Source organism: Petromyzon marinus, chromosome 54 (assembly GCF_048934315.1).
Source record: "Petromyzon marinus isolate PM22_M1 ecotype Great Lakes invasive population chromosome 54, UKy_Petmar_22M1.pri1.0, whole genome shotgun sequence".
Lineage (NCBI taxonomy): Eukaryota > Metazoa > Chordata > Hyperoartia > Petromyzontiformes > Petromyzontidae > Petromyzon > Petromyzon marinus.
The window spans coordinates 9,712,545-9,740,330 of NC_133720.1; the positions used below are offsets into that span (position 1 = coordinate 9,712,545).

Below are 27,786 nucleotides of genomic sequence, written 5' to 3' on the forward strand. Positions count from 1 at the left end.
ACTTTTTCAATCTGGACTTCATTTTTTGGATAATCTTGAGAAACAAAACACGTCGACAATCCTTCCCGGTCCAGGTGAGGTGTGCATTCTTCAACTGCATGGAGTTGTTTGTAAGTAACCACTCGATATTCTTTTTATAAATTGGCCTTGTCAGCAAGTGCGGTGTTAACTGGCGCAGGTCATTTAACAAGTGGGAATATTGTACATAATGCCTCAACTTAATTTAACTTCCAGATGACAATATTTAGTTCGCTGCTGACCTGTCACTTAACGGATGTTGTTTTAAGGATGTAACCCAAAAAGGTGATTTTACCTTGTAGTTGAACACAGGTAATAGGTTCAGACGTTGACACACATTTCCAGCCTATAAAGCGATTGTAACATTGCCGCAGTATTTATTCGAGTGAAGCGGTGGTCATTGGAATGCTGACCATAACCTAAGGGTTTTCTCACAGCTCTAAACAAAGCTTCACACTTAAGACAGCTATCAACAGCCTGTCTACCTACAAGGTAAGAGCACTGTGTTGGTTGGGTTGTATGTGTCAGAGCACTGTGATGGTTGGGTTGTGTGCGTGTAAGAAGTCTGGACTGCCAGCTGAGCACATGTAAAATCCTGCACATTAAAGTCGTACCTATTTTTATTTCCAGTGTGTGGGCTCATCAGTGAGAATGTAAACAAATCACGAGCACAATGACCTCTGAGTAAGTCAGCCTGGACTGCTACAGACAGCGCCATTGGGTGTAGCCTTTATTAAATTTCTAAAACAAAACGCAGAGCGGTCACAACTGTACATGCCACAGAGCCGCTGGCCAGACGCGCTGAAACGCAGCACTGCCAACGAGTTCCTTAAAAATAACTCCGCTGCTAGTAGCTGTTGTAACAGCTATCCCTCTGTTCTATGAGATCGCAAGCGGTTCTAATGGGAGTCACAGGTCTGAAGTGTCCCACTTTCAAAGCTAAACACCCAGACTGTCGGCTTCCGCATGTGTACATTTTAATTGTGGCATTGAAGTGTAGCAGAGTGACTCACCACAGGCGATCACTTAAAATATATTAGGATCTCATCCCATGAGAAGTTGTTTTTGCAGGACAAAGGATTAACTAGGGGTTTGAGTAGCAGTACTAGGTGATGGTTTTTATTAAGAGTTTAGTGCTGCCCACTTGCGGTAATGCTGGTGTAGAGCACTGCTTAGGGAAATGAAGAAAATCTCAACACTATACAGTACTTGGAATTCACGTGCATAGGCACAAACAACGCCATGCATATTCATGGGATCAACTGACGAGATTAATGGTGGAAGCTACAGTGCACACTTCCCTGGTCTCTACCCCCGAATTCTCGTCCACTGTTATCAGCACAACACAAGGAAAATAAAACACCAGAAACCTCGTGGCAAAATACAGCAGCAGCAATAGAATTCTTCAATTGAGCATTCAAGGTAAAAATGAACGAACAAGCCTGCACCCTCGGTAGTGGTGTTTAATTTGCCTCTGACACATCGCACATGTACCACAGCGCCCCCCCCCATCCCGCCATTCCCGAAGGGCTTATCCGACCACGACGGTGTCTTCGTCAAGGAACTCATAGTAGGGCACCTCGAGATTAAGCGGCGCAGGCCCCTTGCGGATGCGCCCCGAGTTGTCGTAGTGGGAGCCGTGGCACGGGCAGTAGTAGCCATTGTACTCGCCCATGTTGGGGATGGGCACGCAGCCCAAGTGCGTGCACACACCCAGCACAATGAGCCACTCGGGTTTCTTGGCACGTTCATTGTCATGCTCGGGGTGGCGCAGGTCGGCCAAGTTCACCTGCGAACACAGCACAGCGCCATGGGTGAGTAGGATTCCAGATACAATGGGGTGAAGTGTGGATTTATGTGGTAGCGAAAAGCAACCTTGCCTCAACTCTGTATAGAGACGGTGGGCATATTTAATTATGAGTACGGGCATTCGGTCAGAGGTCTCTGTGGATCTATGGGTGTCTGAGCATATACAAGAAAATGGATAAAGGCAAGAAAGTGATGATCCAAAACAAAACTTTCAGATGGCCAGAATTTTGTATCCATTCCCAATTTTCTATTGTCTCATAAGCAATTGGGAAGCATGTCCCAAGTGGACAAAATATAAGACAAGTCAGGGCGGCACGATGACCAGACCTTCTGCTCGACGTTGACCTCCTCTGCGGTGCGGTGGCGAATGAAGAGGGGCTTCCCGCGCCACTTGAGGGTCACGTTCTGGCCCTCGCCAATGTTGTTGAGCTTGACTTCGATCTTGGCCATGGCCATCACGTCGGCCGAGGCGCTGAGCGTGGCGACGCACTTAACAACTGCTGCCTTGGCAACGTACAGGCTCGCCACGGCCGCGGCGCCCGATACCAGGTAGGTGAACGCCTTGCGGGAGTCATAGCTGTCCTGTGGGTGGGGGGGGGGGGAGATGTGGTACCAGCGACATCATGCCTGTACTCCCCACTAGCACCAGTGTCAACCAAGACCCCTATTCCACTGGCACATTTGAGCTGAGTCGCAGCAGGGTCCTCATAGTATGGGTGGTTTTCCACATTTGAATAATCGGGCTCAGGGCCAAGGAATGGCAGGGTGAAGACATGTTCAGTGCATAGGACATAGGTAGCACGGCTTCTGCAATGGAAAAATCTGGTACCTATGGAGCCGTACCAGGCGGGATCAGCATGGGCCTGGCGTGGCTTGGCTGTACCAGAGGGAGAAGATCTCGGATGTACAGTGGAAAATAAATCTATTCGTAAAATGTTTGCAGTCCCATTGGAACAATATTTGTTCCAATCAGAAAACATCGGTTCCAGTTCGGGTAACCTCATTTGAAAAACAAAAATGGGGTACAAATATTCGTGAGGGGACCCTATGTTGCTAAGGGGGAATGAGTGTTCCTGGGGAATATATACTTTAAGGCATGGGGGGGGGGGGTGACATACATCAAAAGGTGATATTGGGCCAGCTTGTGTGACGTTTCTCACCTTTGAGGACTTCGTGCTGTCCTGTACATTTGACCGCCTGTACGCACTGTAGTCCGGGACACTGACATCGGTATGCGCGAAACGTACGCTGCTGGTTGCTGCCAAAGACAAAGAGATGCTCCGTTTAATCATCCCCAGGATACTGGGGGGCAAGCACTGCTAGCAAGGACTGATAAAGCGTGGCGCTCGATGGAGTGCTTGTGGCCAGCACCACACTAAGCTCCCTTTGTCTCCCAGGTGGTGACATTTACACAACAGGATCAAGGTGCCCAAGCCGTTGATGCCACCGCCACACCTCACCGTCTTCTACCCTCCGCCTAGATCCCGCAGCTGCTGCACAGTCGACTCGCAATTTGAAAGAACTTCCATAACATTATATTTCTGACTTTCAAATAACTGTCCTTCCCATGCACCTTCCGATTACCACGGCTGGCTACGTATAGTGTGAAAGAAGTTCAACATATATATAATTGTGGTTGGTGGCAGAACAATACACACTAGGTGAGGATTATATTGGCCTACTTGAGGCTCGTCTACCTATGGCTGATTGTATTGATCTGGATGAGTCAGGACTGGTTCAGATATTTTCCACTGTTGAAGGAATTAAATTCATGTCACCGTTTTTTATTGCAATACGCTAACCACTCTCCCACACACAACGCAGTGCTTCAACGCACGCAACAGCAAGTGAGGCTCTTCAAAGACTCCGATTAGCACAGTTGGCTACGTATGGTGCGAAAGCTCAAGATACATCTCACCCACCGTGGTCTGCTCAAGTGCCTTGCTTCTTACCAACCTCCAGTGTCACTGCATTCAATGGGAGGTTGCTATTTCTCCTTAGCTGCTCATTGTCTGTAATTCCCTGACATCAAAAACATGTCCTGCAAGTCCAATGCACATCTTGACCTACTCACATCCCACTGTAATAGAGACATCACTGCCCAAATACAGAAATATCCCGGTTTACGTCGAGAGCACGTGCCTGAGAAGCTGCGACGAATATCGAAGCATTTTTTTGTCCAAATCACCAAGATGTTGTCCATAAGTACTCTACGGTACAGGACATTTATGCGTGACGCCAAGTAGCTGGCGTTGAGGGTCGGTGGTGGAGGCGACGGATACGGGAAAGGACGGACGGACGATGCTGCCAGTGACATCAGTGCGGGGTGTTAAGGCAACGCAAATCAGGGGATGGTAGTGCTAAGGTGGCACGACGTAATCTCATCCCTCGTATTTCTGGAGCAGAGTTTTGGACATCTCTCCTACGTCGCGGTTCGTGCGCTATATCGGGCCACCTATTGAAATATAACGAAAACAACAAAATGAATACGCGTCTAAGAAACGACGTAAGATGGTGGTGGGGTATTGCTGTACACATTCAAAAACTTGCCCAATTGTTGACACGTAAATGCCACTACAGCGATTTTCAATCCACTGCTGGATGACGGTCTCCTCACGCCGCGTGGGCCATGGGGGTTGTTTGACCATACTTCACCGCGCTGGTCAGTCTAGGTCTAAACTGGTCCAGAATGTCCTGACTTAAACAAACTTGGCTGTCGGACAATACTGGCACTGTATATCACGACAATTAGGATGGATTTTATTTATTTTATCGCAGTTTCTGAGCACAGGCCTAAAGGCCCATAGTGCCAAGACGGCCAGTAACAAACGGCACCGTGAAAGATGCAATCGTTAGTACGTTTTCTGGAAATTATCCAGGGTACTATGAGCTTGGGAGGGCAAAAGAGACGATGGGAGGGAATTCCAAAGCGGAACAGTGCGAGGGAAGACGCCTCGATATCATGTAGGGAGACAGACCGACTAGGAGTAGCTGTTATATTCCATTTGTACCTGTACTGCTGCCACAACATTACACTCGTGCGAGAAACACTGCCTCAAGTGCAACACAACAGGCGACGTGTCGGGCAACAGCCCTCATTCAGTCATCTCTGCCGTGAGAGGCCGTCGCCCGCCAGCCGTACTATAGTGTAATGTCTATTTCGTGTTAGGCCAGTGTAAGTTAGACACCAGTGTGCCGAGGTTGTTATTGGCGCGTGTGCACCACCTCCAGCGCAGAATCACAAACATAAATTGTACGACAGTCCAAGATGTTGCTACTGTACTCTGTAACCTTCAACGCCCGAGGCCTTCACCAATGTCGCCTCGGCCTCTCCTACTGACCCATCACAACGCCCCCATTACATCACCACAGCAAACAGCAAACACGACGACACCCATCACCACTATCACCATCACACCACCACCAGCGCCGTCACCGACCACGATCGCCCAACGCCGGGGCCTCACCGCTGGGGCTCGAGGAGGCTGCGATGGCGGCTGCCCGGGGCAGCAGCTGCCTGAGCGCAGCGGCGGTGAGGCGCTCTCTCGCCGCGTCCGCGACCACCCTCTCGGCCGCCTGGCTCGGGAGCACGACCAGGGTCTTCAGCTGCGAGGCCACGATGCTGGACGAGGCGGAGGCGTAGGGCCCTAGGGCGTTGAGGCGCGACACGAGGCCGATCATGGCTGCGGCTGCGGTGAAGACTTGTGTGTCGGGGGGCGCCCAGGTCACGGTGGAGGAAGGACGCGGGGTGTGAAGGGAACGAGGGTGCCAACACGGAGGGTTTACCTCCAGATGGCGAGGTGTGAGTGGAATGGGGTGCCAACACGGAGGATTTACCTCCAGATGGCGATGTGTGAGTGGAATGGGGTGCCAACACGGAGGGTTTACCTCGAGATTGTAAGTTGCCATCTGGGAAGGTTTGCATCCAGATTAATTAGCGTTCACATTTGTACGTATTTTCTCCATAACAAAGTCAGAGGTGTTTTTGCTTCACATCAGAATCAGAAAGGGTTTTATTCGCCATGTAAGTTCACACCGACACGGAATTTACTTTGGCAGGATGGTGCATACATTCAACATATAGGAATCTAAAATCTTAAATAAGTTTTAAACAAGTCTTACTATAATAAGGGTTAAAAGTCTAACACCAAGGGGCTGAAGTATATAAAATGAAATAAATATCGAATATAAAATAGCTTTAAGATATAATTTAAAAATAAAAAAATACAAATAGGGTAACATAGTTAATATCGGCAAGGTGTCGTTATGTAGATCAAATGTTAAAAACAGTGTTAGCCCTTGGCCTTGTTTAACAGGCCAGCAGCAGATGGGAAGAAACTTTTTATGGCGTGAGGTTTTGGTCCTGATGGACCGAAGCCTTCTGCCGGAGGGGAGTAGCTGAAACAAAGAGTGTCCAGGGTGGGAGAAATCGGCCATAATCTTCCTCGCTCGCCTCATGGACCTTGTCGTGTGCAGGTCCTCGAGGGTTGGTAGATTGCAGGCAATTACCTTTTCAGCAGTGTGGATGATACGCTGCAGTCTGCTCTTGTCCTTGGCAGTGGCAGCAGCGTACCAGACGGTTATGGAGGAGGTGAGGATGGATTCAATGATCGCTGTATAGAATTGCACCATCATTGTCTTTGGCAGGTTGAATTTCTTCAGCTGCCGTAGAAAGTACATCCTCTGTTGAGCTTTCTTGGTGAGGGAGCTGATGTTCAATTCCCACTTGAGGTCCCGGGAGAGAATAGTGCCCAGGAAGCGGAAGGACTCTACAATTTTGACTGGGGAGTCTAACAGGGTGATGGGGGTGAGTGGTGCTGTATTCTTCCTGAAGTCCACAACCATCTCAACTGTCTTTAGAGCATTTAGCTCTAAGTTGTTCTGGCTACACCAGGTCACCAGATTGTCAGCTTCCCACCTATAGTCAGACTCATCCCCACCAGAGATCAGCCCAATGAGGGTGGTGTCATCCGCAAACTTCAATAGTTTGACGGACAGATGATTGGAGGTGCAGCTGTTGGTATACAGGGAGAAGAGCAGAGGGGAAAGGACGCAGCCCTGAGGAGTTCCGGTGCTGATGGACCTGGAGTCAGAGACTTGTGTTCCCAGCTTAACGCACTGCTTCCTGTCAGACAGGAAGTCTGTGATCCATTTACAGGTGGTGTATGGCACGTTCAGCTGGAAGAGCTTGTCCTGAAACAGGGCAGGGATGATGGTGTTGAAGGCAGAGCTGAAGTCCACAAACAGGATCCTGGCGTAGGATGCTGGGGCGTCCAGATGCTGTAGGGTGAAGTGGAGGGCCATGTTAACTGCATCGTCCACAGACCTGTTGGCTCTGTAGGCAAACTGAAGGGGGTCCAGGAGAGGGTCTGTGATGGCTTTGAGGTGTGCCAGGACCAGGCGCTCAAAAGACTTCATTACCACAGATGTAAGGGCGACCGGTCTGTAATCATTTAGTCCTGTTGGCCTTAGCTTTTTGGGCACAGGGATGATGGTGGAGGACTTGAGACAGGCTGCTACATGGCATGTCTCCAGGGAGGTGTTAAAGATGTTGGTGAACACCGGAGACAGCTGGTCAGCGCAGTGCCTGAGGGTGGCTGGAGAGACAGAGTCCGGCCCGGCTGCTTTGCGTGGATTCTGCCTCTTGAAAAGTCTATTAACTTCTCCCTCCTGAAAGGAGATAGTCGTCTCTGTAGTATTGGTGGGGGATGGGGCCTCTTGGGTTGGAAGGGGTGGTTCAGGACAGTCCAATTGTCTTTCAAATCTACAGTAGAACTCGTTCAGGTCGTTGGCTAGGCGGGAGTCGTTAGTGGTGTGGGGGGCTCTGGGTTTGTAGTTGGTGATCTGCCTGAGCCCTCTCCAGACAGAAGCAGCGTCGTTTGTAGAGAACTGGTGTTTTAGTCTCTCTGAGTACAGTCGTTTAGCCTCTCTCACCGCTTTGCTAAACCTGTTCTTCGACTCCTTGAATCTGTCTCTATCTCCACTCCTAAACGCTTCCTCCTTCTCCAACCTCAACCTTCTGAGCTTTGCTGAGAACCAGGGCTTATTGTTGTTAAAGTTCACCCTGGTACGTGTTGGGATGCAGCAGTCCTCACAGAAGCTGATGTAGGACGTCACAGCCTCTGTGAGTTCATCCAGACTATTGGTAGCAGTCGTGAACATATCCCAGTCAGTACAGTCTAAGCACGCCCGCAAATCTTCCACAGCCTCACTGGTCCACTGTTTAGATGTCCTCACAGCAGGTTTACAGAGTTTTAGTTTCTGCCTGTATGCAGGAATCAGGTGGACCATGGCATGGTCAGAGTGTCCTAGTGCTGCTCGGGGGACGGCGTGGTAGGCTCTACTGACTGTAGTGTAGCAGTGATCCAGAGTGTTCCCTTCTCTGGTTGGGCATTTAATGAATTGTATGTATTTGGGGAGTTCGTGGCTGAGATTACCTTTGTTAAAGTCGCCAAGTACGATAACCAACGAATCTGGATTTGCTCGCTCCACACTCAGAATCTGATCGGCGAGCATGCGTTGGGCCTCTTTAACCTGAGGACAAGGCGGCAAATAAACTCCGACCAAAATGAGCGACGCGAACTCGCGAGGCGAGTAAAACGGTTTACAGGTTATAAAAATTGATTCAAGGAGTGGAGAACAATGTTGCAGAATCACTGTGACATCTACACACCAGCCACTGTTAATGTAAAAACAAATACCACCGCCTTTCGTCTTGCCGGAGAGTGCTATGTCACGATCCGATCTTACAAGATGGAATCCTGCTAGTTGTAGCGAAGTGTCCGGAATCAAATCACACAGCCATGTTTCCGTGAAGCACAATGCAGAAGCTGAAAGAAAGTCTTTGTTTTTTACCATCAGTAGCTGAAGTTCATCCATTTTGTTGTACAGTGAACGTACGTTGGAGAGGAAAAAGCTCGGAAGCACTGTTCGGATCCCGCGTCTGCGTAGCCGTACTAGAGCCCCCGACCGTTTACCCCTTGGGCGGCGTTTCGTTGCTTGAGCAAAGCCTAGCGCGGCATTGACTAGAATGCCTACTAATTCTGCCACTGGAAGCAGAAAAGTAGCAATTAAATCCACAGGAGTTGTTTCCCTGATATTTAAAAGTTCGTCTCTTGTTAGAGAACTCTGAAAATCTTGGCAAAACACTGAATTGACGGACAAAACAAGACAAAACAGGGCGCACCGACCGGCTGAGGCTACCATCATCAGCGCCATCTTCGCACCAGCACGGGTGTGCTGAACAGCAGGACTCTCTCACCAGCACTGGTATGTTGAACAGTAGGCCCCTCTCACCAGCATGGGAGTGGTGAACAGCAGGCCCCTCTCACCAACACGGGTGTGATGAACAGTAAGCCTCTCTCACCAGCATGGGAGTGAACAGCAGGCCCCTCTCACCAACACGGGTGTGATGAACAGCACGCCCCTCTCACCAGCACGGGTGTGATGAATAGTAGGCCTCTCTCACCAGCACGGGTATGCTGAACAGCAGGCCCCTCTCACCAGCACGGGTGTGATGAACAGCAGGCCCCTCTCACCAGCACGGGTGTGTTGAACAGCAGGCCCCTCTCACCAGCACGGGTGTGTTGAACAGCAGGCCCCTCTCACCAGCACGGGTGTGTTGAACAGCAGGCCCCTCTCACCAGCACGGGTGTGCTGAACAGTAGGCCCCTCTCACCAGCACGGGTGTGTTGAACAGCAGGCCCCTCTCACCAGCACGGGTGTGCTGAACAGTAGGCCCCTCAACACGGGTGTGCTGAACAGCAGGCCTCTCTCACCAGCACGGGTGTGCTGAACAGCAGGCCTCTCTCACCAACACGGGTGTGCTGAAAAGCAGGCCCTTCAACACGGGTGTGCTGAACAGCAGGCCTCTCTCACCAGCACGGGTGTGCTGAACAGCAGGCCCCTCTCACCAACACGGATGTGATGAACAGCAGGCCCCTCTCACCAGCACGGGTGTGCTGAACAGCAGGCCCCTCAACACGGGTGTGCTGAACAGCAGGCCTCTCTCACCAGCACGGGTGTGCTGAACAGCAGGCCCCTCTCACCAGCACGGGTGTGCTGAAAAGCAGGCCCCTCTAACCAGCACGGGTGTGCTGAACAGCAGGCCCCTCAACAGCAGGCCTCTCTCACCAGCAAGGGTGTGCTGAACAGCAGGCCCCTCAACACAGGTGTACTGAACAGCAGGCCTCTCTCACCAGCACGGGTGTGATGAACAGCAGGCCCCACACAGCAGGCCTCTCTCACCAGCACGGGTGTGATGAACAGCAGGCCTCTCTCACCAGCACGAGTGTGTTGAACAGCAAGCCCCTCTCAAGACAAAACTGGACAAAACTGGACAAAACAGGGCGCACCAACCGGCCGAGGCTGCCATCATCGGCGCCATCTTGACCTCAATCGGCGCCGATTGTGGTTCTCAACCTTTTCCGCCTGGAGGCCCCCCCCCCCAATCAACACCCCTGATCACCCCCTGCCCCCCTTCCCTCAAGCTCATAAAGCACACCTCAGGTGACTGAGGTCACAATACAGAGTTCTCACGCCTCGAGTTAACGCGTTGTCACGTTGTGTATCGGTGTGCTTTGTTGCCGCAACGTGGCGCTGACGTTCCCCTCGCACATTCGACAACTTCTCCTGCACGGTGTCCGTGCCGCAGCCTGTGTGCTGTGCCGGCCCCCCCCCCCCAATCCCCTGTAATCCTTTCGAGCCCCCCACGAGTGTGCTCCTGCTCAGAGTCGCACAAATCGGGAAGCGGCGTTGGACACAAACCGTGTCTGCCTGGGACATTGTTCATCTGTTACACGTACATTACTTTATCGGAGGTGAAGTGCGGTTGTAAGTTTGGCGTAATATATACATTGATATCCCACGGTAAGCGACGCAATTAAACGTAACTTGGTAAGTTTAACACGTAAGCTTTCGCGACCAATATTATCCATAATACAGTTTTATTTTAGGTTAGATCACGTAAATATAAATGCGTCGTTAAACCCGCCACCACCCAACACAGCCAATTAGTTAAGGTTTGTCACGTAAACAAAACATGCCAATTAGTTACGAGCTCAGCACACCGGTGTGATGGAAAGTAAACCCACAACATTGACAAACTTGAGTACGACGTTTCGCCGGTAATTACAACCAGCCTCATCAGGCGACAGCCAGAATTGTGACTTGGTTCGTGGTTACATCCCGAGATGGGTCAAACGAGTGGCCATAATTCCCCTAAACAAAACTCCTTCATTTAGGTTTTGATTTAAAGCTTTCGTGACTGCAAGCATTCATCTTCTTTGGTTCTTTCGGTAAAGTCACGTAGAATGAGAATAAAATAATAAATTGATAAAATAAAATAACACAATAATATTCTTGAAATAGTGTGGAGGGTTTTTTTGAGAATATTATTGCGTGATAATATTATTGTGTTATTTTATTTTATATATTTTTTATCAATTTATTATTTTATTCTCATTCTACGTGACTTTACCGAAAGAACCAAAGAAGATGAATCCTTCATTTAGGATTTACCACGAGGGGGGGGGGGGGGGTGTGGGGGGGCAGTGGTTTTTAATTGAATAATAATAATCATAAAAAGTACACACGATTTATGAATAAGTACTTAATAATTATCATCGCTTGAAGTCACGCACGCCTTTTTGGACTCGTGTGCTTAACCTTAAACATTGCGAATTCAACCCCGGAGGAGCTTGGAAAGCCGAATGGAGTTCAAAAGAACCCACAAACACTCTGCTGCGAAAGAGCCAACGCAGCAGATCCCTGGAGTTTAATCTTCCACGAAGCTCATGGGCCACCCCAAACCGCATCTACCACACAAACCATGGCAGTAGATGCGTGATACTTGATGATGCACAAATGTAAAATATAAAACTCTCCAGTGCGCAGTGTGCGACTGTGGTCATCCAGAACAGAGACCGCACGTGTAACAACGCAATGTCCCCCGATCTACAAATACGAAGGAGACATCACAGCGATTATAAACTCCGCTTATTCCTGGCGCAGTTGTCTGCCTTGTTCGTTGTTGTAACCTTCTGACCCGCGCCCCGAGTGGATATCTGTGGAAAAAAGAGCTTTATAGCTCATCGGTTTTCTCCGATATATATAAATATTATAATTCTGAAAATAAAATAAATCATTTGATTCTGAGTGTAAGATTACAGTTGTTGCTTCTGCATCTACATCAATGCCAAGAGGAACAGCTAAATTTCGATTTAAAGCTTTCGTGACTGCAAGGATTCATCTTCTTTGGTTCTTTCGGTAAAGTCACGTAGAATGAGAATAAAATAATAACCAGTTACAAGCTAATCACTCAGCTATTTCAATGCTAAATTCTATGCTAATTCCTTTCTCAAGGGGTGCCTCTGCGGATGTGTATACTTTAACTTAGCTATTTCAATGCTAAATTATATGCTAATTCCTTTGTCAAGGGGTGCCTTTGCAGATGTGTATGCTTTAACTTTAACATAGCCATTTCTGTGACCAGTCACAAGCTAATCACTCAGCCATTTCAATGCTCAATTCTATGCTAATTCCTTTGTCAAGGCGCTTTGTTTCTTCTCACACAGCTTAAAGGTCGTGATCTGAGCGTGGCTTTTTCACTCCAGCGCTGTCCTCCAGACAGTCTCGTCCTTTCACCTGATGAAGGCCGCTTGTGTTGTGGCCGAAACGTCGTGAGAATATTATTGTGTTATTTTATTTTATCAATTTATTATTTTATTCTCATTCTACGTGACTTTACCGAAAGAACCAAAGAAGAGGAACAGCTAAGTCACAGTGACAGCACCGGTTGTGAGACGGCGTGAACGATCATCAACAGCACCGGGGATGAAGATGACGAGGATGGAGATGACGACGATGGGCGTGCAGGAATCGGCAGCCTGCGGCTCTTTAAAGGACTGCTTCGTGACGTTATTAGCATTGCGTTGCGGCTTTTGAAATAGTGAGGAGGGTTTTTTTACCGAATTAAAATCGACATCTAATGACCAACGCTGTTGTATTGCCGTGTGTTTGCTGTTTCTTCGTCGCCATTAGTTGTATAGAGGATGTTGTACACGACTGAAAACGAACGCTTTCATAACTCTACAAATATTAACATTTTAGCGTCTCAAGGTGAGTTTGCCCTCAATCGCTTGTCTCGCATAACATTGTCATCGGTCATCAATATTGATCATGAATATTGATCATGAATATTGATCATGAATATTGATCATGATTATTGATCATGGATATTGATCATGAATATTGATCATCGCAGGAGTGTCCAATGTTCTACATTGGCTGCGTTTTGGGGGTTTCGATACCGTCGGAGAATCAACAACCAGCACCGCGGACACAAACTAAATAGCCCTGCCACAATCACAGCAAATCACAACGATAACAACGGAAGCCGATATTCTTGGTTCTTTCGGTAAAGTCACCACGTAGAAGGGAAACAATAAAATAATAAAAATATAAAACAATAAAATTCTCACGGCGTTTCGACTGCAACACAAGCAATCATCATGATGATGATCATCATGCTTGTGTTGCAGTCGAAACGTCGTGAGAATTTTATTGTTTAATATTTTTATTATTTTATTGTTTCCCTTCTACGTGGTGACTTTACCGAAAGAACCAAGAATATGAATCCCTGCAGTCACGAAAGCTTTAAATCAAAATTTAACGGAAGCCGATGTTTAAATATTCACCATCAATTAGTGGCGAGATGTTATCTCTTTTGCCTGCTTTGCAGGAGGCCGTGTGAGTTCTGCAGAGTGTGTGGGGAGGGAGCGGTGGTGCAGCGGTTAGCGCTGCGAACCCGGCCACCCGAGTTCGAGTCCCCGCTCACGGCCAACACCGTCGGTGACGATTATCTGAAGCGGCCCTGGGTCTCCGCGAGGTCGACTCAGCCTAAAATGAGCACGTGGTGCGATGTTCATACATTGCCACTGGGGAGACAAAGGGGCCGTCCATAAATGACGTCACGCGATTTTGGGCGATTTTTGACCCCCCAACCCCTTCGTCACACGTCACAAATGTCTGACCCCACCCCCTAGGTGCGTGACGTCAGGAAATAAGGTGGGGGGGGCAGAACTTTATGACGTATTGAGGAGGGGGGGGGTCTGACTTTTCGTGACGCCGTATGACGAAGGGGAGGGGGGGTCAAAAATCCTACAAAACGCGTGACGTCATTTATGGACGGCCCTTAATACCCGTATTCTTGTACATGTAAATTGAGTTTTCAGGTCCATACAGCGCACAGCCGTTTCACAGTTCCTATGATTACTGTTGTTACAGTGTTTTTACAGCTTTATTTTGGTGATTCGAAAACATGGTTAATCTAAATTGTCTTATGGTTGTTGTTGTTGGCTTGCACCACATTGTGATTTTAACATACAGCGTTTTAACATGTTTTTTTGTGTGGAATATTTGCTGGTTTATTCCAGGATGTGTCTGTTACGCGTTGTCGCTTTAAGATATTTCTGTGTTTAAATTTTGTTTGTTGCGGTTGCACCTGACTTTAGAGCCGCATGGCTCACAGGGCTATACCTAATAAATGAAACTTGAAAAAAACTTGAAAACTACATGGGCAACATATATAGATATTTGTTCGTCTCTTGTGTGTGTTTATCCCTTGTGATGGGACTTTGTAGGATGCACGTTGAGCTTTATAAGGGGCACGGGGTGACCAGGTCGGGATTGGTCTGTAGGAAGGTAAGGCCCTGATAGGGGGGGGTGGGCAACTAAACGGAATTTCCGCAACAACACCGACCACAACACCGACAAGGCAGCAATAAAAGTCCTAACAGATATGATGAACTCATCGTCGTTATTTATCGAACGACAAAAAAAAGTTAACATTTTAATGTCACGAAACTTCCCCTCAGACTCGCGGGCAGCGCCGCCCGCTCCCGCCCCCGTGCCGCGCCCCCACAATGCACCGCGCGGCCCTCTCCGCCGCCATTTTTTAGTGGGGGGATTTTTTTTTCTCTCTCTCCTCTCCACGGACGCCGCGGGGCCCCCGCGGCCCCCTCGGCGGCAAGCGGCGACATGAGCGGCGAGACGCCGTACATCGGCAGCAAGATCAGCCTCATCTCCAAGGCGGAGATCCGATACGAGGGCATCCTCTACACCATCGACACCGAGAACTCCACCGTCGCGCTCGCCAAAGGTGCAACGGCGCCCGGCGGCCGCGGTCCGCTCGGGGTCGATAAGACCGAACAACCTCCACCACCACCTCCACCACTACCACTACCTCCACCACCACTACCACAACCACTACCTCCATCACCACCTCCATCACTACCACCACCACTACCTCCACTACTACCACCACAACCCCCACCAACACCACCACCCCGGGAGTGGAGTGGAGGGGGTCTATTAATCGCCACCTCTCTTGTGATCTTGCCCGTCGCTCCGTCGTTGTCGACCTGTGTTCACCCTTTCACGGCGTGGGGGGCGGCGTCGTCTCGCGCCTCCCCTGACGGGGTTGAAGTCCGGCCCACGGCGTGGGGGGGGGGCCCGGGGGGGGGGCTGCGAAGGGTGACGTCACGGTTACTGCTGCAGCGGCGGCAGAGCAGCAGCAGCAGCGCCAGGGCTGTCCGCTGGCTCCGCGCGTGTTCGTCTCGGTCCGGCTCGTGTCGAGAGACGGTGCAGTGAGTGTGTGTGTGTTGGGTGGTGTGTGTGTTGGGTGGTGTGTGTTGGGTGGTTGGGTGGTGTGGTGGTGTTGGGTGGTGTGTGTGTGTTTGGTGCACCCTGAGGCCACTTCACGTGGCCTCAGGGTGCACATAGCCTGGCACAAGCGTCGTGGTGACGTCACCGCCACTTAGTGGCGAATGGCGGTTGTTGTTGTGTGTGTGTTGGGTGGTGTGTGTGTGTGTGTGTTGGGTGGTGTGTGTGTGTTAGAAACATTTAGGCTGGCCTCCCTACGATCCATCCTGGGTTTAACCAGACTGGATTGTGTGAGGAGCTCACAAATCCTTGAAAGATCTGGGCAAGGTCCCATCGGTGAGCTCTAGCAGGCAAGGCTGCGATGGCTGGGTCATGTAGCCCGCATGCCCAGCCACCGCATGCCGAAACAGCTTTTGTTCGGCCGGATCGAGGGGGCTAAACGGGCGCGGCACGGGCTAGAGAAGAGATGGAGTGATGTGGTACAGGAGGACGTGGAGCTGAGTGTACTTGCCGATGACTGGTACCAGCGGTGTCAAGATCGGCCTCTGTGGAGGAGGCTCGTGCAGGACGCTACTGGGCAGTTGGAGGCAGTCGCCCTCCAACAACGGAGGGCGGAGGAGCGACGCTCACAACAACGAGCGAAGCGCCGGGTGGCTAAGGCACAGCAGGTTGGCACAGTAGGGGGCACAGGTGGTGCATCAGCCAGTCATCTCAGTCAGTCGACCCGTGGCACCTGGGTCTGCCCCGTGACCTCCTGCCCGCGGGCGTTCGACACTTCACGTGGCCTCAAGGTGCATATGGCCTGGCACAAGCGTCGTGGTGACGTCACCGCCACATAGTGGCGAATGGCGGTTGTTGTTGTTGGGTGGTGGTGTGGTGGTGTTGAGTGGTGTGGTGGTGTGTGTGTGTTGGGTGATGTGTGTGTGTGTTGGGTGGTGTGTGTGTGTTGGGTGGTGTGTGTGTTGGGTTATGTGTGTGTTGGGTGGTGTGTGTTGGGTGGTGTGTGTGTGTTGGGTGGTGTGTGTTGGGGGGTGTGTGTGTGTTGGGTGGTGCGCGCACGACAACGGAACCTGGCAGGTAAAGCGAAGTTGAGGTGGTTGGTGATAGTGAAGATGATGATGGTGGTGGTGATAATGATGATGGTGGTTGGTAGTGATAATGATGGTGGTGATGAAAATAATGGTGATGGTGGTGATGAAAATAATGATGATGGTGGTTGGTGGGGATAATGATGGTGACGGTGGTGGGTTCCGTGCAGTGGCGACAGTGATAGTAACGGGCTGTGATTCTTCGCACCGTAGTTGTACTAACACAGTGATACAGCTCGCATGTCCCGTGGCATTTGGACGCGCGCAGATTTTGCTTACTCACAGAGAGAATGATACGGTGGGGGGGGGGGGGCACCAGACGAAGCGGGAAAACAGCCAGGACCGACCGGCACGAGCACTTGCCCAAGTTCTGTGGTCCTACATTGGGATGTTCATGCCAATTGCGCACTGTGGAGCCGTCAACGGCGCTCTGTTGTTTTGACGTCGAGGCCGTCTTTGGACGTCCATGAAAAATAGCCTCCAGAGCTCATCGCATTCCTCCAGTCTAAATAAAGATCGCGATTCTTTTAATTTCGCGACGCCGGCACCGACAGTCTTAACGGCGCGTCCTCCCCACCCCATACCCCAGTGACTCGGCCTCCCCCTCCTGACCCAGTGGTCTGACCTACACCTGAGCTAGTCACCCGATCCTCCCCTGATCCACTCACCTGACCTCCACCGTGAACTTAGTATTTTTTTTTCCCGGTTTCTAATTGCAATTGTCAACGCTCACCTACCTCATGGGCTACGACTGTGCAGTCCCTCGCCGTTCCGTGGATAAACTCGCCACTGTAATAACAATGTGGAATGTCCATCACGGGCTCAGGGTTGTGTATCATTGGCGAGCCTTCTTCCTTCCCATGCTCGCTGGGATAACCGCGTGTTGACGTTGTGTAACCCTGTTGATCTTTATCTTCACCGAGCCACCATTGCTCGGCGGTTTCATACAATCTCGCGTGGTCTGTACTCTGCAATTTCCAGCCCTTTTTTCAATACACTGCTCAATGAAATCCTGCATGTGCTGCGTTGGTCGTGGAGTTTGCTTGACTTCGATGACCAACGCAGGGTTGGGGCAGGACCATCTCATATAGGGGCACCACGGTGGGATATTCAGGAGGTCGTGGGTTCGATCCCGACCCTGATGCCTGTATATTTGAAGTTTGCATGTATCTCTCTCCCCCCGTGGTCACTTGGATTTTTCTCCGGATTCTCCGATTTTTCCCACCACATTTAGAAACTTGCGTTTTAGAGTATTTGGCTGCTAATACATTTCCACGTGATAAGTCACTTCGTTGACAGAAAGGAACAGTAATTTGAGAACGCAATTTAGAAACACCACATTGTTAAAACCAAGTGGGCTTGGGCAGGACATGTCTAGAATGTATGATGGCCAGAGGTCGAAACTCCCAAGGGAGCGGCACCCAAAGATGGACAACTGCCACCAAGATGGTCAATCCAGCAGTGGGTTGGTCATGGCTGGGGATGCTAAATGTATTAAAATACATTACGGTTCCATGTGTTCTAATCCGTCTGTGCGGACATGTTTATACCTTCACAACCATGATGGTGTTTCGACATAACGCACTAAAACAGGAATTTGCCAAGCATCCCATTATAGCAGGACCTTCCTGAAACTTGAGACGGTGTGAGGCTTTCCTGGATAAATGAAGGTCATGATAACCTCATCATACCCGCATAACAATTAATGCAGATGTGCAGTGTGCAGCTTAAGGGGCTCCTGCCTTCATAAAAAAAAAACTTGGTTGAGGTAGCTTGAGGTTTTTTTTATTGAAGTCCCCTTATGGGAGCAGTTGGGTTCTTAGTGCCTCGTACACTGCATACCAATACACCAAAGGATTGGTTGAAGTTTTAAATCTGAACACGGAATACATTTTAGTCTTGTGTCCAGATCGCTTCTGAAGTTACCAGGTCGCTTCTGAAAAATAACTAAGAGCTCTGTCGGCTTTACCTAGTAAAATAAAACATAGTTTGGTTAAACATTTATTTTTAAATTTGCTTACCTTTTCTATACATTGCACTACTATCGTTTTTTTGTATTGTTTGTTGTAACTTTCTGACCCGGCCCTACTGGACATCTGTGAAAAAGAGCTTCATAGCTCTTCGAATTTCTCCGATATAAATAAACATTTTGATTCTGAAAGTCTTGACACAGATATGGCTTAACACGTGGGCTTTCGCAACCAATAATATTCATAAAGGTTTTTGGGTTAGATCGTGATGATGCCGGATATAATTACTGCCTGTGTCGGGTGGTGGAAGTTTACAACACATTTATACTTATGCGATCTAACCCAAAAACCTCTTAGTATGAACAGATATGGCTGACGTCAGGTGACTGAACTATTGGGTGCTGTGTGTTCTGTGCGGCGCGCATGCAGTCCGCTCGTTTGGCACGGAGGACCGGCCCACGGAGCGCCCAGTCGCGCCCCGCGATGAGATCTTTGAGTACATCGTGTTCCGCGGCAGCGACATCAAGGACATCACGGTGCGTGAGCCGCCCAAGCCCCAGCGCACGCTGCCCCAGGACCCCGCCATCGTGCAGGTGGGACGGGGGAGATTCACCCACGCCAATCCAACACCGATCGCTGACGGCCGATCTGTGGTCGTGTCACCGTTTGTTGTCAAACGATCTGTAACTCTCCATCGCTTCGTTGTCACTCGCAGTCTTCCCTAGGCTCGGTTGCCCCGAGGTTCCAGTCGTCCAGCTCCTATGGGCCTTTTAGCGGCATGGCCCCATACGGCCAGCTGGGGCCCGGATCCTTCATGGGCCCCCCCTACGGCTCGCTCGGCTTGGGTAAATATCAGCTCCAAGTCGTTTTGGTGGCGGTACGGCGTGCATGAATGTGTAAATGTAATACGCATAATAGGCACTTACAGATTTGACCCACGAGAGATTTGATGAACTTATCACAATGGTTGCAAATAGCTTCAAGAAACCAATTATTTTGTGCGTGCACACCTGCCATGTGCACCTGTGTGTGTGCGGCTGGGCCTGCAGGAAGCGGTCTGTCTCCCATCGCGCAAAACTCGACTCTGTCGGGGATGCAGCCACCACGAGGCGGGGCGTTCGGGGAGACGAGCTTCACGCCAGACTTCCTGTCCCCGACGAGCCTCTTGCCGTCGCAGGGTAAGCCCACTGCTACCGCCACATTTACTCCCTCAGCCCCCCGACTCGCATTTTGCCCTACCCGGGTTCCCCCCCCCGCCTCCACCACCGCCCCACTAGCCTGACACTAACGTTCCTGTGCAGGACATGGATGTCAATTAGTGGCTCTCACAAGAGAGCGCGCGTTGACTCTGGAAGCACCGTAATGCACCGAGCCCTTTTGGAAATTCAATAACAAATTAATTTGACGCACTCAAGCGCATGGTGATAAATAGAAGCGATACATTGTAGGAAACTGTGCTGCACTCCTGGGTGAAGGTCGTGCACAACTGCGTACGCCCTTCTGCTGCCTGTGTTGCGGTCACCCAAACACCAACCTCCGTGCTTTCGAGCCAAAACTCATCGCCGTCGCTTCCAAAATGAGTCCAAACGCATTGCTTCATAACGTGGCCGAGCGACCGTCTATACGGCCGCTGCAATATTGCCCAGCTGCCATTTCGAGTTGGCTTAAACGTGCAGGCTAAAATTTGTTTTTATATCTCTCAGGTCATTATATCCAGTAGTTGAAGTAGCCTGTTTGACACCTTCACAATCAACTCTGGAGTTCAGAAGGACTCTGTTGCTGAATTTTGCAGCAATCTTCCCCAAGCCAGATTCAACTAGCTTATAATCCTGTGCTGGATGAAATCCCTCAGTAAATAGAAGGGCAGGCAAGTGGCTCATAGGATAACTCGTGTCGTTTGGCCTCGCAGACGTCCCGCGAGCGGTGTCGCCCCCCGGAGGCCTCGGTGGCAAGCCTACGCCGGAGCGCGCGACGAGCGAGAAACCGCTGACTTCTACCGCCGTGGGCGACCGGCGACCGAGCCAACAAGCCAAGGCTCCCGGCGTGCCACCTGCGCACAGGCCCGGCATCTTTAACGATGCCAGGAAGGGCGGCGTGGTGCCTGGCACCGTCGACAGTACGTGTGGCCTATCCCGTTGCTGCCGCCACCAGTTTTTGAGAAGTTCGGCGGATGCAGGAAGCTGTTCCCTCGGAGCTAACGGCATCTGTGTGTTCATTGCCACGCAGGGCACATGGATGGGCACAAGCCAGAGCGGACGGATGACCGGGGCCAGACATTCCGGAGGCGAGGGGGTGGTTACCGGCAACCAGTGGGCCCTACGTCACCAATTGGCGGTGTCGGCGGCGGTGTCGGCAGCGGTGTTGGCGGCGGTGTCAGCGGTGTCAGCGGTGTCAGCGGTGTCAGCGGTGTCAGCGGTGTCAGCGGTGTCAGCGGTGGCGGCGGTAGAGGTGGCGAAGGTGGCAGAGGTGGCGGAGGTGAGTTCCGCTCTGCTGAATTTGTTTCCATGCGATGGCCCGAGAAAAAGAAAAGGTCTGAACAAGATTGAAATGGGGGGTCGATGGCACGGACCACTACGGGAACATTTTTGGACTATAGGGGCCGTAGAGGAGAGCACCTGGCAAGCTCTGATGGGCAACCACCCAAGTATTAACCAGGCTTATTTGCTTCCAAGATCCAGTGAGATTGGACGCATACCTGACAATGTGGTCATGTCGTAGTGATTTGATTGCGCCAGTGTAACCTTGCAAGTGACCAGCCTCCACTCCCCCGACAGCCCCTCCCCTAGCATCACCACCACCCCCTACCCCGACCACCTCTCCCCTTCCCCAGACTGCACCTACAGCAGCCTGGGCGAAGTAGTACGCACTCCGAGCCTTTGTGTATTTTGTGTTCTTTGGCGGTTATCCGGGTCGTGCAGGGCCCCCCCGGCGCGGCCGGGACGGCTTCCGGGGCCGCGGCCGCATTGGGGGTGGCCGCAAGGAGCAGCCGATGAAGTTCGAAGGGGACTTCGACTTTGAGAGCGCCAACGCACAGTTCAACAAGGAGGAGCTAGAGAAGGAGTTCCAGGACAAGCTCAAGCTCAAAGGTAGGGGCCGTGTCACAGCACCGTCTGCAGTCGGGCTGGTGAGCCTAAGACTCTCCAGCCAGAAGCAAGCAGCTCCTTCGTATGGCCTATTATTTAGTTGTTTTACCTTTGATGTACAGCCCTTTGAGATTACCAATTTGAAAGGTCCTGTATACAACTGACTTTCTTGGTTCATACGGCACGCGACTTATATTTCATACGACCCCAAGTCGTGATATCATGTGGACCAAGACTTAATTTCATACAGCCTGTGATCACATGGACCCTACCGCTTTGAAACGGCAAGTTATATTTATCCATTACTCGATGCATTATTTTGGTGATGGAGAGGAACATTTTCAATCTGGCAAGACTGATGTCTTCTCATTTCAATATGCTCAATCACGTAGGTCACTGCAACGGCCTCGTGTTATTTTGTACTACCTGAAGGCGTGTTGTGTTCGCGTGTGGCCTGCTAAAGATTTGTACAAGTCCAAAGCTTCCACAAATTAGTTAATTGTAAAATTAAAACGTTTTCGAAAAACTTTGTTTTCTTCCCTTAACATCGTGAATTTTCTTTTGAAAAAAATATCCCGAAGCAGAAAATTTGTGCTGGATACAACTGAATTTGCAAATGTGATTTGTAACTTTCATCCTAACCCATGTAGTTATTTTTTTTTATTTAAAGCTTTTGTGACTGCAGGGATTCATATTCTTGGTTCTTTCGGTAAAGTCACGTAGAAGGGAAATAATAAAATAATACAAACAAAACTATTTTTGTTGCTTTATTTGTATTATTTTTTTGTATTCTTTTATTATTTCCCTTCTACGTGACTTTACCGAAAGAACCATGAATATTAATCTATTGTAAAATTTTAGTGTTACATCTTATGATGGGACTTTGTTGTCTTGGTGTGGTCTGGTACTGTTCTTCCTGTTGTTTCGCTGCCTTGCCCAATCTTAGGAATTGATGTACTATAAATATTTTATTTTTGTAGTGATTTGCTTACCTTTCCTATACTCTGCACTCCTATCGTGTTTTGTACTGTTTGTTGTAACTTTCTGACCCACCCCCTACTGGACATGTGAAAAAGAGCTTCATAGCTCATAGGATTTCTCCGGGATAAATACAAATTCAGATTCTGAAAATGTACTCATCGATGTATGTACAAAGTAACGTTGAGGGCAGGCGAATGTCTAACCAGTTGACGCTGCGCGGTTTCTGCGTAGACGACCGCGGGGGGGAGAAGGTGGTGAACGGCGAGGACAAGGAGAGCGGCGCGGAGACGCAGTCGCATGAGGATGACAGCGCCTACTACGACAAGACCAAGTCGTTCTTCGATAACATCTCACGCGAGAGCGACCCAAGGTGAGGCCTCCCCCCCCCAGCCAACCCGTGCCACCGCTGTAGCGATGACGGGTCCCGCGTGGTGCTGCCGCCGCGTAGCGTCGATGTGCATCTCCGTGTGGTATCGTGTCCGCGCCGCGTTGCCTGGTGTGTTATCCGACGCCGCACGTTTAACCGCACCTCTGTCTGGCGCCGACCACCCAGGGAGCGGCGCTCGACGTGGGCGGAGGAGCGGCGCATGAACGTCGAGACGTTCGGGGTCTCCTGCAGCCGGGGTCGGGGCGGCTACTACCGCGGGCGCGGTTACCACCGCGGAGGCTACGGTGGCGGTTACTACCGCGGCGCGAGGGGGTTCTTCCGAGGGGCGACTGGGAACCCCCGGGGAGGCGTGCGGGAGTTTGGGTACCGAGGAGGCCGCGGAGGAGGGCGACTGTGGTCAGAGATTGATCAGAAGGTGAGCCGAAGCGTCACGTTCCCGAGCCAGCCTAGTCGATAACAACCCGTGGAATTTTTACGTGCAGATTTAATTCAGCCAGTAGATGCCGACTGCCGTGTGCAGTGTGAATTGTGATAATCCAGCACACAATTCACTCCAGTCACTCGCTCCTCAGCAGTTAAGCCTCATCTGTCGCTACTACCATGGTTACTGTTCCTGTGATATTCCGATTTTTCCTCCCAAGTTGGATGCTTGATCTACCAAACTGCAAATGTCATCCAAACAGTGTTCACCACGTTGCAGGCCACTACACTCCTTTCTGCTTCGTCATTCGCACGGCTTTACTTCAAAACCCTCTCCCCATCGTCTCTTTCCCAAGTCCGTGTAACCATTCTCATTTCAAGAACATTCCCCTCTTTATCTGTTGCCATTTTAATTGTACTGTTTGTTGCTGGCCACTTGGCATTTTTTGGTCTGTGCTCAGCAACTGTGATATTTAAAAGTAGATTTATTTTAACAAGTAAATACATTCTGCAAGTTGTCAGACTAAAATAAAAAATGCTGGCCAAATCAACACCGGACAGTATTAATTTAGTGACCAATTTCTATCTTAATAAGTAGATGATATCCACAAAGTCTTGACTAATATTCCAGATTCAAGTGCTAAGTAAATGAACGCCATTCGTGACGAACTGCTTGATGTTTTGCGATGGCTGAAGTACAACGGTAATCGGCGTGTCCGCTGTGGCGTATGTTCTTACAGAGGGATAACAAAGTGACGTCTTAGAAGAGAAGGAAACGTCGACTTCAGGATGACCCCGAGGGGAGGGAGTCGGTGGGAGCGGAGGGAGAGTCGGGTGTGAAGCACTGCGGGGGTAGAGCGTTACATCGGACGGACAGGCGAACGGACGCGCCATCGCTGTGCCAGATGCAGGAGGTGGGGGTCACGTGTATCGGATACTGTATTTTTAAATGTCCTTTTTAAAAAACTAAAAAAGTGAATAAATATTTTGAATGGAATGCTTTATCGCGATCAAATTTAAATATTTACGAGAATCAGTTGCTGAAGAGCTACACGGAGATTGTATGACTGACGAGATGACTGTTTTTAACGTTTCTATTTGCCAGACACCCAGAATCCATCGGTAAATTATTGAGCTGGCCGAGTAGAATAGGCGACACCATCGTTCAGGCTATTAAGAGTTGGAGGCAGAATCACAACAGTCGTGCAGCCATACACTGGTCTTCATCCTCAAGTAGGGTGAAGAGAATCTAAAACACGAAACCGATTCACACATTGCAGCTCCGTTAAACTAGTCGGTGTGGTGAAAAACGCCGGTGCAGGGCACGCGTGGTTGAGCAGCTGGAGGGTTCAAACGGTGGGATCTCGTGAGTCGTGGGGTCCAGTAACAAATCGGCAGGACCCGTCGTCCCCGTGTTAATACACTTCAAAAAAGACAAGCTGTGTTCAATCCCAATTAACCGAATTACCTTTTTTCTTTTAATTGTATTGGGCAACCTAATGGTCGTCTATATGGAAGTACTAAATGTGACCGTGGAGTTCACACGAGAATGAATATGGGTTCAAATCTACAGCAAGCCCAAAGACTACAGATGTGCCTGTGAGACGTTGACATGACCGACTGGGTCTGATGTGAGTTTCTGTAATTAAACCTCAATTATTAACCCTTTGACAACTGGTGCCGTAGATTCTCAGGACAAGGAAATGCCCTTCTTTTGCCAGTCCTGATATTTAACGTGAGCAAATGTGGATTTTGTTTGCGGGCCACACACACATTGTCTCTGCTGAAATGTCAATCTCCAAAAGATTTCACGTTGCACATTAAGAAATTTTACCGAAACTCAAACCGGCGCCAGTTTCCCAAACAGAAAAAGGGGCGGGCTTGCAGGGTGGCATAACGTTTAAAAACACAGCTGTGCGAGGGTTAAACCAACGCATGATCATAGTACTTATTAATAAGGGGCCACAGAATGTAGTTGCGTGAAGTCACTTGTCAGGCACTGCATGGCCTGCTGCCGCTATGCACGGTCACCTCAAGGGGAATTTGGAGTTCTGCCCTCCTCGGGGGCACTGGGAGGATCTGGGCAAGGGGGAACCTGAAACGATGGAATGTTTCCCCGTTGGGAAATTGCCATATGTAGCGAGCCCCCTGGGCAAGGGATTCCCTGAGTGTCGTCGCATGCGACATGGAGAAATGGCCACAACCCTGGTGTCTTCTGGTCAACAGGGGAGCACCACCCCCCTTGCAGTTGTTAATGCACTGCCTGTGCCAATTTCAGGCTGTCGAGCATAATCACGAAAGTCGTTTTGTCTCCTCTGGATTTGTCACCAAAACTGCACAGACGTAGACAGAAAATGGGGGTGGGGCCTCGTAAAATTCACTGACATGAAGCGAGATTATAGTCGTGTAGCATTCAGAACCTTTCATTTCCCACGCACTGGAATCGATACGAGTGCACCACAGAACGTCACCAGTAATGAACGTTGATGTCGTGACCCTGTGTTTTTAAAGTCAAACAGCCATCACCACATTCTACGGGGCAGCAGAAGCACCTGGTGCTCTGCCGGCGATAGCCATGACGACGCAACCCAAAACAGTCCCTCTCTTGAGTTGCTGTCGTGTGGTTAACAAACCCCATGGGTAACCAACAATCTTGAATACAAATTGCCGCTTCACGGTGGAGATTCTGGCACAAACGAGACTCCACAAGAAGCCCAAACCCAGCCCCCCTCCCCCTAAGAGCATTAGTGTGAGCGCTGTTTTAATAAACAATCAACTTGTATAAATAAATAAAAGTCGTGTGCTTCCTCGCTTGTGTGGGGGCTAATGCCCCCCTCCCCACTAGGTGGGGGCTGATCTCCCCCTTCCCGCGAGCGGGTGGGGTGCGACGTCTGCCCCCTCCATTCCCGACCGGGTGACCGGCCCCCCCCAGCGCCCTCTGACATAGCTAGCGGCTGGCAGACCCCGCCTAGGGGTTAATTACGTGCGCGCCTTCCCCCCCACTCGCTCGTTTGGAGTTAATTCATTATTTCCACTAAGCCGTTGTGTCAACAAGGCTAATGGCCACGGGGGTTACTGATTAACTCACTGGCAGCCACCCATGCTCCAGAGCGGTCCGGATATTAATGAATCAGCGCTCGCGCGGAACCCACCCACTGATTTTCTCTGCGCGATACCCACGCTGTCTCGCTGTTAATACTGCGGTTCTCGCATGTACACGCGCTGGCGCGGGCAACCGTTTATATTTTAATATGCACGCGTGTCATACACACCCTGGTTTATAGTCACCCACACACCGTTGTGCGCCAATTGCTGTCCCACCGCTCTTTCCTGTTGCACGATGGGGGTTGGGGAAGATGCCCGCCTCAGAGACTTTGCCTGGGCAATCGTTTTCAGCTGCACCCTGCAGGCATCCCACGGACGCTGAGGGCGGCTGGTATTCTCCGCCACTCCAGAAGAACTCTGATCCAATTTGCCCTCCTTCCCCCCCTTATGTTCCCAAAGCCCGTTAATCCCCGGGTCATATGACATCATCCTGCGCATCCAATTGAATCCTCGTTTCGGCCGTTTTGAGCGCTCTGGCCGTTGGGGGGGGGGTCACGTCATCCCCCCCCCCATCCATTGTCTCTGTACCTGCGTTCCCTGCCGCTGACTCACCGATAATCCCCTCGGGCCCTCTCGCTTAAATCCTCCTATATGCCTAGGGGCTTTTCCCTCTCACCCCATCCCAGCCCACTGTTTACACTGCCGCAGGGTGCTTGCCTTGGGGTACCATCCCCCGTGCTGTGTATGCTTCATCGCGGCCGGCCTGTAAAGCTCTGCCCCCTTTTAGGGGGGGGGCCGCCATGTAATTTGGTCTGGGGGGCTCAGCCAATTTCCTGGTCCGGGGAAACTGTTGAACGACCCTGTTAATGGAGTCCTCGGGTGAAAACCCAGGTGATCCCTCCGAGACCCTACGGGGTGCATGTGAGTGTTTAGCGGGGCGTGCGTTGGTGGGGGCGGGGTGCAAGGAGAGGGTAGCGCCGGCCGAGCTGCTCCGCTGCGGTGGCACCGCACTTGTCTTTCTGGCCCTCACGATCAATCCAAGTTGCCGTCGAGCAGCAAAATAAACTTGTAAATCCTCACTCGTCATTAACCGACGTCGCCGCGACCGTCCACAGTGTTTTAGCCGGGCGACGACGGTCTAGAACTGTGATTTTTTTAAATAAAATAATTGGAACCTGAAGGTGCGTGCGTGGCGTCGCAGGGATAACGAGTGTTAAATTGGGCTTGCACTGTACACGACGGGCACCGTTCACTTGTCGTGGACTAAATGTGAATAAAGACGAGGACTGTCGGCTTCAACCCCGTGGCTTTCTCTTCTCATG

General features: G+C 50.5%; 2 protein-coding genes across 3 annotated transcripts; one reads left to right on the forward strand and one right to left on the reverse strand.

Moving 5' to 3' along the window:
* Positions 1–725: 725 nt before the first annotated feature.
* On the reverse strand, positions 726–5,585 carry UQCRFS1 (ubiquinol-cytochrome c reductase, Rieske iron-sulfur polypeptide 1). The gene is made up of 4 exons (XM_032974796.2): positions 5,295–5,585; positions 2,988–3,085; positions 2,155–2,409; positions 726–1,807 (listed from the first exon to the last, which is right to left on the reverse strand). The coding sequence occupies exons 1-4, from the start codon at positions 5,506–5,508 to the stop codon at positions 1,550–1,552; spliced, it is 825 nt and encodes a 274-aa protein (XP_032830687.1). The 5' UTR covers positions 5,509–5,585; the 3' UTR covers positions 726–1,549.
* A 9,153-nt stretch (positions 5,586–14,738) lies between these two features.
* On the forward strand, positions 14,739–27,763 carry LOC116954216 (protein LSM14 homolog A-like). 2 transcript variants are annotated; one of them, XM_076052167.1, is made up of 11 exons: positions 14,740–14,986; positions 18,977–19,140; positions 19,263–19,392; positions 19,597–19,725; positions 20,457–20,663; positions 20,774–20,914; positions 20,960–21,022; positions 21,466–21,633; positions 22,843–22,981; positions 23,165–23,414; positions 24,160–27,763. In XM_076052167.1, exons 1-11 carry the CDS (start codon positions 14,866–14,868, stop codon positions 24,181–24,183), a joined length of 1,536 nt encoding a protein of 511 aa, XP_075908282.1. In that variant the 5' UTR covers positions 14,740–14,865; the 3' UTR covers positions 24,184–27,763. The 2 variants fall into 2 exon arrangements, with proteins under 2 accessions (XP_032830651.2, XP_075908282.1); XM_032974760.2 differs by having other exon boundaries at positions 14,739–14,986; positions 20,774–21,022.
* The last annotated feature ends 23 nt before the right edge of the window (positions 27,764–27,786 follow it).